This window comes from Trichomonas vaginalis, chromosome III, assembly GCF_026262505.1.
Source record: "Trichomonas vaginalis G3 chromosome III, whole genome shotgun sequence".
Classification (NCBI taxonomy): domain Eukaryota; phylum Parabasalia; order Trichomonadida; family Trichomonadidae; genus Trichomonas; species Trichomonas vaginalis.
In genome coordinates, this window is record NC_067205.1 from 8764561 (window position 1) to 8778528 (window position 13968).

The following is a 13968-nucleotide window of genomic DNA, read 5'->3' on the forward strand; positions in this document are numbered from 1 at the left end:
TCTATAAATAAAAATGATTGGAAGTTCTATCGTCTTTTGATAAAATCAAATTTTATAGCAAATTTTGAAAAATATGATTAGTCGCAATAGATACATCATTTATTATTTTACAACTATAGATTTCCTTTGAAATTTTTTTGACAAATACAATAAAATTCAAAATTGAATGAACAGTTTTAACATTTGGCCGAGATCATTTATTTCGTATTGTTTAATGTAACGAATATAAATTACCGATTAATGATTTTGACAATTTAATCTTTGATTTTCGACTACATTTTTTCATAAAGATCTTGCATTTTGTATTACAGATGGGATCAATATTCAAATGGGTTGCTGAAATCTAGTGATCATTATGAGGATAAATTTGAATGTAATTCGGTCAAACATTTCTCAAAAAATATTGTACTATCTCTCAAATTTTGTGAGAGATTTGTCAAAATCAAACTTTCTGAGAGATATTGATTGTAAATTTTGGATACTTTAATTTTGGTAGAATAATAATGTTCGGCATTTTATCCGGATTTATTGGAAAACATAAAAAATTTTGGCAGATTTTCTGAAAAGTTTCAACCCAATTCCATAAAAATAATCCAAAAAAATAATGTGATTCCAAAATTGAACCATTGATTGTTGTTTATCTGTAAAATTCATTCAATTTTCGGTCAACATTTGAACCTTTACTTACGAAAAGATGTCTGAGATAATGCATGATCCGAATAATTAAGAACAAATCCTAATCTCCCAGTAAGGATGTCAATTCGGAAAATTGTTTTCATTTTAGGAGAATATAATTTTCCTTTTCGAAAATTTAAAAAGTGAGACGCGCAGGATTCGAACTTTTTTAAAAGTTGATTTAAATATATTCTAGTGTGGATTCTAAGGATAATATAATATTTAAAATAAGAATATACTAGTTTAGGTGGTATAATTTTTTTCGATAAATTTGAGAGCATGTACGTTTAGGGCATCAAAAGTGTCAATTCGCTCAGCGAAAGCTGAGCTAGCTTCGTTCTCGAAAGAATAGGGAAGGAGTGAAAGAGAGTGATACAGATGTTGACACATTCATATCATTTCAACAAATTTTGATCAAATTGAAATGCAATGAAATTCAATTCACTTCATATCCTTCAGTCAGTACATTGACATCCTTCTACATCACAATGATAACTCGTGCATCAATAGTTCTACAACTAACTCAGAAAAAACAAGATTTTTCCTTCCAGCTTACAGCTTTTAAAAAGTTTCGATGATAAAAATCACTCTACTCTTGTTTATCGATATGTTGTGATAGTAGGTAAACGTATTCTTATCGATATTAATAAAAATATTTTTACGAAAATCTGAACCAATTACAGAGTTATTCATAAAGTTTATGATAACTGTAATTACTTCATCTTTGTTTTATATTTGAATAAACAATTTAATTTAATTTGCATAATTTTTTTTAGTTGAAAGACAGGAAACTTAGTTGAGTTTGTATTATTTTTATCGTTCAATTCATTGTATATGTGAGTGATCCAGATATTTAAGATATTTAGAAAAAATTTATTAATTTGATTAACAAATTTTAATCAAAATAGCAAAAATCTATTTGATAGCTGTAAGCAAATAATAATTTCTATTTCAATCAAAATCACTTATTTTCATCTAAACGTATAAAATTGTCAATTTTATGAGAATAAATTTAAAATCTCATGAAATATAAAGGAGAGTAATATTTTTCAATTTTCTTTTTTTCTTTCTCTCAAATATTTTCTATTGGGAATTTTCTTGTTATCAAAAAATAATTTTAATATTTGTTTATTTCATTACATACAATAAAATTTTAAAAGCTCTATTTCTTCACAAGAAAATTTTTTTCCTTCATATGAAGAAACATTTTGTTCTCCATTTGATGCTGAGTCTAAATCTCGATTTTTGAATTTTCTTCTTTCCAAATTTCTTTTTTCCAAATTAGAAGTTTAATTCAAATTTTCAATAGTTTATATATTTTCTCAAACCGTCTTAGATTTTCTCACTTTTTAGGGATTTTCTCTCAAAATATACAAAAATAGTAATACCAATACATGTGTCTAATATACTTTAAAACCATCGTGATAAAATTCAAAAACGAAGAGTTCTTCTCTCCAAATTTTTTTCAAAATCAAAAAAATGAGATAAAAAAATACAAAGGTAGTCTCACGAAAATACGTTATTTTCCCGATGCCTTGGAAGCAGCTTTGCAGGTTACCCGTAAGGTAACCAGTAGAAGTTTCTGAGCAAGGATGAAGAAGGTTAAAGAGCCTTTTTATTGCAAACGCTATATTTGTAAGTGTCTTTGTAGAACTTCTCATAAATTCAAAGATTTCCAAAAACGAATTTTTCGATTTTGATATAATAAATGATATTTAAACAAATTATAGATGTGTTTGCAATTAAAAAAATCCGAGTTAACTACAATATCTTCAATTTTTGGCGTTCACTTTTTCATGTCATACTGATAGCAAGAATGTTATAGACCGAAAATAGATTTTTTCGGTTTTCTCTTCAAATAATTGAAAGAATGATACTATTATAGGTTTATTATATTATATAGCATATAATCATGCTATAGCCGAAAATTATAAGTTTTGAGAAGATTGAATATAACACAAATAAATTTGAATGTAAGTTAAATTGCTTGTTGTTTTTAATAGCTATTTAATGAGAAATCCAATATTGCAAAATTCAAATTGAATGATTGAAAGAACAGAAAAAGTCATTCTTTTCAATTTCGAATGTGTTTCATTGTATTTATAATTATATGGCAAATAAGATATTTAAATTTGATTTTTGAAGGAAAATTCACAAAATTGAATAAATTCAAATAATTTTTATTCAAAAATAAACTAGTTATTTGAGTTTAATACTAATTATCTATTCAAACTACAAAGTTTGTAATTTAAAATATTTTGTGAGATCAGATTGAATTAATTCAAGGTTCTTTTCAATTAATATAAATGACCATATTACGCATTTTCGAACATTTTAAACCAAATATATAAAAATGGGAGACGAATGTTAAATTTGCTACACATGGGGGAGTTGTCTGCAAAGTTTTAGCTCTTATCTCTAACAAAAAATTAATTTTTAAAAAAATGACCGAATACGTTTCACAGCGAGAAAAAAATAAAAGGCAAGATAGAATTTTCTAGACATAAAGAAGTTGTTTACCGAGTTTTAGCTCTTATCTCTAACAAAAAATTAATTTTTAAAAAAATGACCGAATACGTTTCACAGCGAGAAAAAAATAAAAGGCAAGATAGAATTTTCTAGACATAAAGAAGTTGTTTACCGAGTTTTAGCTCTTATCTCTAACAAAAAATTAATTTTTAAAAAAATGACCGAATACGTTTCACAGCGAGAAAAAAATAAAAGGCAAGATAGAATTTTCTAGACATAAAGAAGTTGTTTACCGAGTTTTAGCTCTTATCTCTAACAAAAAATTAATTTTTAAAAAAATGACCGAATACGTTTCACAGCGAGAAAAAAATAAAAGGCAAGATAGAATTTTCTAGACATAAAGAAGTTGTTTACCGAGTTTTAGCTCTTATCTCTAACAAAAAATTAATTTTTAAAAAAATGACCGAATACGTTTCACAGCGAGAAAAAAATAAAAGGCAAGATAGAATTTTCTAGACATAAAGAAGTTGTTTACCGAGTTTTAGCTCTTATCTCTAACAAAAAATTAATTTTTAAAAAAATGACCGAATACGTTTCACAGCGAGAAAAAAATAAAAGGCAAGATAGAATTTTCTAGACATAAAGAAGTTGTTTACCGAGTTTTAGCTCTTATCTCTAACAAAAAATTAATTTTTAAAAAAATGACCGAATACGTTTCACAGCGAGAAAAAAATAAAAGGCAAGATAGAATTTTCTAGACATAAAGAAGTTGTCTACCAATTGTCAGCTGTTACTTCTTCTCAAAACTGATATAAAATAAAAATCTTTATTATTTATTTAACCTTTATTGTTTCATTAAACTTCATTTATTTTATATTATAGTTTTATTCTTTTAGCTACTTGTAAAATAATCTAATTTTATATCATCATTTTACCGGATTATTCTTCAGTACATCGATTGTGTATCTAAAATAATATCATTATCCTTATTCTGTTTTTTCCAAAATTCTTTTAAATATCTTATTTGGTTAGATTACTTTATACTTTTTACTTTTATTTTTTAATTTCAAAAAAAATTTGGTGATTGTTCTATTCTGTTACAATGTGCATTATCATATTCTAATGAATTATTCATTACATACATTTAAAAAACTTGTTAAAAATGAAATTAAAAAATTATGTTTATTATTACGCTGTGAATCTGTCAACAGCGGTCATGCCTGTATCTGTATCCCATATTTGCCACAACCTTTCTGTATCTGCATTTGTGTATTTCGGTTTCAGCTGATACATTTGATTTGGCGTGTAATTTGTTCCAGTTAATGGATTAATTGGGAGATCTTCATGCGGTGTGTTATTATTATACTCCCAAATAAAGGCGGGAATAGCCTGAATGCTTTGGCAGCGCTCCAATTTCGGCCAGAATCTCTCAATCTTCCCATTTTGGTAGGGAGAATGAGAGTCTGTATGCCGCCATTGGACGCCTCAAAGATCAAGTAGATCTTGAAAGGTGCTCCTATTTTCTGAACGGTTGTCGGTCCAGAAACAATAAGGGGCGCCAAATTCAATGAAGGCGGAAGCCGCAACGTTCGCTGTCGTCGCTGCCAGCATATCTGGTATTTGTATACACGCTAGGACTTTGCGGCTAAAATCGTCGATTATGCCATAAATATACTGGCCACGAACACCCCTAAAATAATGAACATCTGCGTGCCAGATAAGATTGGGTGAAAGCGCCCAATATCTTACTGCTGTTTCTGGCCCGGCATGCTCTAATCGCGTCTTGGTGAAATGATTTTCTTTGAAGTATCTGCGTACTTCTCTATAAGATACATCAATTTGTTGTAATTTCAAACGTTTCCATTGTTTTGTTTGACCACAGGGAAAGGCCCAGTGGTCATGTATCACAGCAAGAGCTTTGATTTGGTCGTAGGGATTGACCCTACGACCTTTCTTGCCTTTAGGCAATGGGATATTCTGTAAGCTAAATTGATTTTGTAAAAAAGATTTTGAAACATCTAAATATTTGAAATCATTTGATTGAAGGGTTGGGGCGATGGGAACATGGGTGCAAGCTTCTTCCCATGTCATTTTACCTTCTTCAATCTGATTGGAAATACCAATTAGGTAAATTCGATCGACATACCCTTTGTAAGGATTCATTCTAATGAAGTACGTTAACAATCAAAATATTCTATAAGTGTCTAGTATGGAATTCAAAAGAATAAAGAAAATGGTAACGTAAATAAACGTATTACGAAATAATTTATAATTAAAATGAAAAAAAGAAAAAATAATAAGTAAATTGACTGGAAATGAAAATGAAAATCAGTGTACAGTTTTATTTTTTTTCTCGCTGTGAAACGTATTCGGTCATTTTTTTAAAAATTAATTTTTTGTTAGAGATAAGAGCTAAAACTCGGTAAACAACTTCTTTATGTCTAGAAAATTCTATCTTGCCTTTTATTTTTTTCTCGCTGTGAAACGTATTCGGTCATTTTTTTAAAAATTAATTTTTTGTTAGAGATAAGAGCTAAAACTCGGTAAACAACTTCTTTATGTCTAGAAAATTCTATCTTGCCTTTTATTTTTTTCTCGCTGTGAAACGTATTCGGTCATTTTTTTAAAAATTAATTTTTTGTTAGAGATAAGAGCTAAAACTTTGCAGACAACTCCCCCATGTGTAGCAAATTTAACATTCGTCTCCCATTTTTATATATTTGGTTTAAAATGTTCGAAAATGCGTAATATGGTCATTTATATTAATTGAAAAGAACCTTGAATTAATTCAATCTGATCTCACAAAATATTTTAAATTACAAACTTTGTAGTTTGAATAGATAATTAGTATTAAACTCAAATAACTAGTTTATTTTTGAATAAAAATTATTTGAATTTATTCAATTTTGTGAATTTTCCTTCAAAAATCAAATTTAAATATCTTATTTGCCATATAATTATAAATACAATGAAACACATTCGAAATTGAAAAGAATGACTTTTTCTGTTCTTTCAATCATTCAATTTGAATTTTGCAATATTGGATTTCTCATTAAATAGCTATTAAAAACAACAAGCAATTTAACTTACATTCAAATTTATTTGTGTTATATTCAATCTTCTCAAAACTTATAATTTTCGGCTATAGCATGATTATATGCTATATAATATAATAAACCTATAATAGTATCATTCTTTCAATTATTTGAAGAGAAAACCGAAAAAATCTATTTTCGGTCTATAACATACTGATAGCAAGAATACTCACCCAATTTGGTTACACTTCATGATAGTTTGAAGTAAAAAAATGCCACAGTTTTTTTTATTTGATATCGTTATCTAAATTTTGTACAGAAATGAAATAAATTATAATATGAAACGTGTGTTATTATGCTTGTTGGGAAACAATCCAATACTTATGTCTGAATGAAATGATTATTTCTACGAGATTTTTCATATTCAGCTAATAATGCTATCAAAATCAAATAACAATAAAAAGTTATTTTGTACATAATGTAACTTAATCTTTAATACTATATAGAACTTCGAAATACGACTAAACGGTGCGAGTTACGCGATTAAATACCTTTTTTTCGATCGAAACTTGAAAGTGAGGATAACTCAATGGGTAGGGGTATGGGTTCGACTTTTTCTATTGGGCAACTATTTTTTTCTTTTCATTGTTTCAGCATTTTTTTATGCGATTATGCATAATTATTTGATTTCCTATATATTCAATAATAAATTTGTTCCGAACTCTTAACAAATAAATAAATTTTTAGAATATTTAAATTTATAGCTCCCTACATTAATATAAAGTGTTCGAATAGTTCATATATAGTTTCTTTAAAATAATTTGTTTCATTTTAAATTGGTTTGGCACAATGCTTGACATAACATGCACAAAGCTATGCCATTTTAAAATATGTATATCAATCAAGCCGATTAAGTCCATCCTAAACGAAAATCATCGATACTCATGAATTTATGATAGTCGTTCTTGATATAATTGCGCGTTTTAAAAAATGCTTACTTTTGAACACAGAACTTATCTATCCATATTTATCAATGAAAGTTTATAAGATGCATTAATGACAAAACCTTACTTTATCAATTATAATCTTATCGTAAATTTCAAACTACAATACTGTGGGGCAAATATTAAATAACCACTATGTTGCGGATTTTATGTAAGTCTGCAAACTGTAAAATGTAATTAAACACAAATAAAAAAAAAATGTAAATTTTAATCGAGAAATTTAGCAATCTTGAAAGCCTTGATCGGCATCTTTTACAAGATGTCAGTAATGCATATTCAATAACTATGAAAATCTAGCCAAGCATGGATTTTTTTCGAAAAAAAATTGTATTAAATTTCATTTTTCATTCTTTATACAAGTTTTAACCTTTGGTGCAATTATATCCTATCGCAAATGCATTATTGACGTTATTACTTGGATACTTCTTCATAACGCTAAATCTTCAAATTAGTTATGTTTGTTACTAATAGAAGTTGGAAAGGTATTAAAAAAGGAAATGTTAATAAATATACATGTTTAATTAAAAAACAAACAAGAATAAATTAAATAATTTTATTTCTTAGGAAAGTCTAAGTTTTGTAATAGATAAATTGCTTTTTGTGTCTCTTCTTCATCAATTTCTGGATGTTGATTCTCAGGTGGCGGACTAATTAAAACATCATGGGCAATATCAAACCATTGTTTTAGTTCGTTGGCAGAAGGAAAATGATCTTCTTGTATTGGCGTTATTAATGATTGAAAATCATCAGTTGATTCTGCATTTTGGGAATTTTCCAAATTTTCATTTGGAAAATTTGAATTTTGAGATATTGTTTAAGCACTCAGATCTCATTTTTAAAATATCTGCACCAAATTCTTACATCTGATAATTTTCATGTGTAACCAATGTTTCCCAATCCATTTGCCATACCCTACTAATCGCAAATTCATTCCCTTTAATTTTGTATTAAATTTAAATTCCAATCTTAATTTCTACATTATTTATGCTAACCCTTTAAATTTTGTTCTTATTTATTCACCCTCAGATACAAATTTATTTAGAATGTATTCCTCTGAGGTCTATATTTGTATTCGAAAATAAAATCTTTAAAACTCTCTAAGTTATCATTTTCTCTTCAGATATCTAATATTTTTCTAATGACATAACTACTTTGGACGCATATCCAAATTCCAAAAAAAATATGGAAAAAATAAAAATGAAATTGAAAAATACAATTTTTGATATGTAAAAAGAGATTTTGAAAAAAATTGGGAAAAAGAGTATCTAATAAAATTGTTTGAGATCTATGTAGACATAGTTTTTACATTAAAAAATCAATAATATTGAAATTGATCTGAATATATCTTTTTTTTTAAGTTTGAATGCATTAATCTCAAAGCATTTGATAAAATACTGGTTTTATTTCAAAATTCTAAATAATTTGTAATTAGATCTTTATGATGTAATTTAATTTTAAACAAGTACAGATAAAGAGAATCATAATAAAGGTGATCTATATTGCTTAAGTAAAATTGAGTATAATAGATCGATCTTAGCAACAAGATCTGAGGAAGTAGATTTGAGAGTCGAGAGTTTAGATCTTAGCAACAAGATCTGAGGAAATAGATTTGAGAGTCGAGAGTTTAGATCTTAGCAACAAGATCTGAGGAAGTAGATTTGAGAGTCGAGAGTTTAGATCTTAGCAACAAATCTGAGGAAGTAGATCTTAGCAACAAGATCTGAGGAAGTAGATTTGAGAGTCGAGAGTTTGGATCTTAGCAACAAGATCTGAGGAAGTAGATTTGAGAGTCGAGAGTTTAGATCTTAGCAACAAGATCTGAGGAAGTAGATCTTAGCAACAAGATCTGAGGAAGTAGATTTGAGAGTCGAGAGTTTAGATCTTAGCAACAAGATCTGAGGAAGTAGATCTTAGCAACAAGATCTGAGGAAGTAGATTTGAGAGTCGAGAGTAGATCTTAGCAACAAGATCTGAGGAAGTAGATTTGAGAGTCGAGAGTTTAGATCTTAGCAACAAGATCTGAGGAAGTAGATTTGAGAGTCGAGAGTTTGGATCTTAGCAACTAGATCTGAGAGTTTTATCATTTCCGGCATATTGGGCCGAAAAGGAGTGATCCGCGTAAGTATGAAAAAAAGTGAATTTTGTTGTATGGTGTTTTTTATTATATCCGTTTCTCTCACAATTTTCAATAAATATTATTGTTCAAACGGAAATATAAATAAACAATTCAAAAATAAAAATGTAAATGTAAATTGAAAATGTATTATAAACATGCTAAAAAGCGTATATTTTAAACTTAAAGGAAAAATGATAAGGGAGTTTTAATTTTTTTTTCAAAAAAATTAAGGAACTTAAATTGAGATTATCAGGCTATGTAGTGGGTATTTTTACGATCTGACTGCAGAAATCGAATCAGCGAGACCCGAAGATTCATATTCCGCCGGAAAAATAGGGTTTCGAGGCGTAGATAGGGATAAAAAGATGCTTTAAGAAGATCTCAGTAGAAATATGGTTTATAAGAGGATATAGGTCAGGATATAAGATTATGAAAATTGAAGAAGTGAATTATCAAGATGTATTTATGAGTAAACTATATTGTTTTAAGCTATCTAAATCTGTTTTGATATAAATTAAAGCGTATACTTATGCAAAATGCGAAATTTAAATTAATACTTTTTTTTGCTATTTGGACACAAAGCTAACAATCCATCCAATAAATGACGTATACCTAGCGAGATGAAGCATTTTAACATGAAAGACAAGAAAATCTGATTACTTGTGTTGAAAGTTTCTGTATTTCGTCTTCTTCCAAACACAGCGTTCAGATGCAGAAGAAAATGCAGCCGTAATGACGCAAAAAGACACTAAAATAAATTGGAGAATTTCTGTAAAGTTTTTACTGAGCTTTGTTATTGAACCCGAATTTGTTGCTGAGTGACAGGATATTAAATCTACGACATTCATGAGTAATTGTTATCAATTTGTCAATAAATTATGTTGAAGATGGTTTAAATGTCTTCGAAGGCATGAAATTAGATCCTAAATCTATTTGAGTTAATAAAAGAGAACAAATGTTGAAAGAGTTGTCATATTGCCTACAAAATTTTCAAACATTTGCATTGAGACAATGTGAAAAAATGATGTCCAAAATACCTTTACTAAAATATTTTTAATTTGAATCATAACAAGGAAAAACAATAATGGCAGAATAAGAAAAAAAAACAAAGATGTTATGATTTGAACAGTTGCCTTTTAGATTCAAAAAGAGCATAGTGTTCCCAACCACTACACTACCTTCCTTTCTGATAAAAAGCTGAATAATTAGTATTTAATGAATTCTCCAACTTGGGGATTTGCGGCTTTTCCAAAATCTGTTATGATAATTCTATATAGCAATTGATATATAATATGTTTTTTATAATCAAATAATTTTTTAGTCCAGATAAATTTTTTAAAATTTCAAAGTCTTTCCATTCTACTAACGCTCTTCACATCCATATTCTTTACCATATATATAATATAACGCCTTATTTTAATTCCCATGTTTACGATTTATTTGTCGAAAAACTGTCTTGCCCATTAACATCTCGCGAAAATTTTCGACTTTTTGAATGGCCGTTTTCAAGATCTCAAAAACTGTGGGATATTTTTTACAAAGCTAATCGACATTTATTTACCACATATATGTACTATACAATGCACCTGGTTTCATCGAATTTTTACCGTCAGTTTTCTCGTGAGACTACCTTTAAAAATACGTTTGGAAAATTAATTTTTAGCATTTTAGGAATTTTCTCACTTTTCTTCCAAATTGACATCCTTACTCCCAGGAGTATAATTCTTTAATCAAGAGTAAAAAATAATATTGAAAATTAAAAAACAGTTTTTAATTGATCCAAAAATATATTGCTAAAAAGTAGTAAATATGTCTATCATAAAAGCCTTATTAAAATTTTAAAATACATGTTTTTTATTCATATTTATAATTTTTCAAACATTATTTTCTTCAAAATCAAGAGAAAATATATTTTCTACATATAAAAACTCTTAATCTCTTAATTGGAATACTGATCCACATCATCGATAAAATCTTATTTCTCTTCTGATAACTGCAAAGCAACAGATTCGAATGCTGTTTCAGGCTATATAAACAGTAGAGTGATCGCACTCGGCTTATTCATTTATCAAAATCTCAATCAAAAAAAAAATTATCACAGTATCTCAGCCGCAAAAATGGTTCATGAAATCTTCAATTACTTCCAAATTTGAACATATTCATTCAGCTTGTCTTGATATGTCATATTTTCGCAATTTTTTGTGAGAATTCAAAATAAATATGTATAGCGAGGTTAATGAAATTAAGGCTGTGATTACAACCCATTCATTATGTGCTGCTTCTTCTAAACTATATATTATACTGCTGATTATTCCCCAAGTAGCATTTGATTTTAATTTTTATGCGAATTTCAAAATTTGATGTTTTAACATCAGTAATTGAACACCTTGAATTCTAAAAATCATATTGTAATTCAAATTTTATTAATTGATCTTTCAATTGCGCGTTTAGAAAAAGGATGATATAATATTTTAAAAATATTATGTATGTATAATATGAATTTGAATAAAACTGTTCTTAGTATTAATGACCTTTGGTTCGCATTGTAAAATACGAAAAAAAATAAGTTATTTTTATTTGTTTACATATTGTGCCAATTTTCATTATCATACATGCTGTCTAAGCACTCATAGTAATTAAAGTAGTTGGATATGATGTTGACATATAATTGTAATTTATAAATTTATTTGATATGCAGCCTTAGTTAAAATTTTAATAAAATACAACTGAAACAAGCTACAAAATAACCAATGATATGCATATTTTAGCACGTCTAAAAAAAGTCAAATGTGAATTGATATATTCGATTTCTTTTGCAAAAATTTTAGTAAAATATTAATCTTTGATATATTTTCTGGATGTGTCAAAAAATTCTGATAACTCCTTTTGAACGATATCCTAGTTGAGTTAGAAGGGAAGTGAAAAATTGAATGCATCATCTCACCTCAGAGACCCTAGTCAAATATTTGAATCCAGTCAGGTGATGTGATATCGATCCAACCAAAAAATCTAGTGTATGTCAAATCTAGGTCCTCATAGGGAAGGATTTCGTGGATTACCAAATGCAGATAATGTGTATGCATATACAACAACAGGCGATCAAAGCAAACTTTTCGAACCATCTGTAATTTCATTTAATAAAGTTTCTGGCAATAATCCAACAGTTGTCATCAATCCTGATTCAAAGTTCCAAACGATCGATGGATTTGGAGCTGCTATTACAGGTTCCACAGCATATAACTTAAAACAAATGACTCAAGAAGCAAGAGACAAGTTCCTTAAAGATACATTCGATCCAGACACAGGTATGGGCTATTCTTTCATTCGTATTTCTATCGGTTGCTCAGACTTTTCTCTCAAAGATTTCACAGAATGTGATAAAGAAGGAATTGACAATTTCGCTCTTGATTCCGAAGATACAGACATTATCATCCCAATTATACAGCAAATTCTCAAGATTAACCCTTCTGTTAAAATTATTGCAACTCCTTGGACTCCTCCTATTTGGATGAAGGTTTCAGACCTGTCCACCCTTAGAAGACATAATTCCTTCATTTCTGGTTACCTTGATCCAAGACTTTACCAAGAATATGCTACTTATTTTGTCAAATACGTCCAAGCAATGGCCAAATACAATTTTCACATCTACGCCATCACATTACAAAATGAGCCACTTAATAAAGGCAACTCCGCTTCTTGTTTCATGGGCTACGAGCAACAAAGAGATTTTATTAAGACAGCTCTTGGTCCACAGTTCGCTGCAAACAACATTTCGACAAAGATCATTATTTACGACCATAATTATAACTACGATAACATTGTTACTCAAGAACATTATCCAGTTCACATTTACGATGACGCCGAGGCTAATAAATACATTGATGGTGCTGCTTATCATGCTTATGGTGGTTCCAACACAGAAATGGACTATGTTACTAGCAAATATCCTAATAAGAATTTATATTTCACAGAAATAGCAATTGGCGAATGGAATTACAATTTCCAGGGCGACTTGATGTGGAATACACGTGAAATCGGTATTGGAACCCTTAATAAAGGCAGCAAATGCGCAATCATGTGGAATTTGCTTCTTGATACAAACCATGGACCATATCGTCCAAATGGATGCTCCAATTCCTATGGAGCAGTTGATGTTAAAGTTCCTGGTTACTCAGAGCTCATTTACAGGTCTCATTACTATGATATGGCACATCTTTCCAAAGTTATTAAGCCAGACTCCATCAGACTTGGAACAACAGTCTCAGGAAGCTCAAATGTCTATGCTACATCAGCTATTAACACAAACGGATTCATTGGCGCTGTTTTACTTAATGATCAGGACCAAGACGTCACTGTTTCAGTCCACTGTGGCTCCCATGCATTTGATGTCCCGATGTCAAAGAGATCTGTTGTTTCCGTCATTTGGAAACAATAAATGAAAAAAAATTAATTTTAAATTTTAATAAATAGTTTCAAATATATATTGAATTTCCTCATATTTCTTCTGAACATAATTATCTAACACAATATATTATGATTTGAAACATTATACACAATCAGAATTTTGATTTTCTCTTTTTTTAATCTATAACCTTGTACAATGAAAAAAAAAAAAAAAAAAAATGGTAGTGGGGCTTCCAGGGGCTGCGCCCCTTCTAGCCCTGATGAT

The 13968-nt window shown here is 28.8% G+C and overlaps 1 protein-coding gene across 1 annotated transcript, besides 4 other annotated features; it reads left to right on the forward strand.

The window, feature by feature from the left end:
• Nucleotides 1-2494: 2494 nt before the first annotated feature.
• Nucleotides 2495-3332: a mobile genetic element.
• A 711-nt stretch (nucleotides 3333-4043) lies between these two features.
• Nucleotides 4044-4072: a mobile genetic element.
• Nucleotides 4073-4335: 263 nt separating this feature from the next.
• Nucleotides 4336-5307: a mobile genetic element.
• Nucleotides 5308-5548: 241 nt separating this feature from the next.
• Nucleotides 5549-6389: a mobile genetic element.
• A 5849-nt stretch (nucleotides 6390-12238) lies between these two features.
• Nucleotides 12239-13866, forward strand: TVAGG3_0666940 (glucosylceramidase protein; the record flags this gene model as incomplete). Its single annotated transcript, XM_001283016.2, has 1 exon — nucleotides 12316-13734. One exon carries the CDS (start codon nucleotides 12316-12318, stop codon nucleotides 13732-13734), a length of 1419 nt encoding a protein of 472 aa, XP_001283017.2.
• Between the last annotated feature and the right edge of the window lie 102 nt (nucleotides 13867-13968).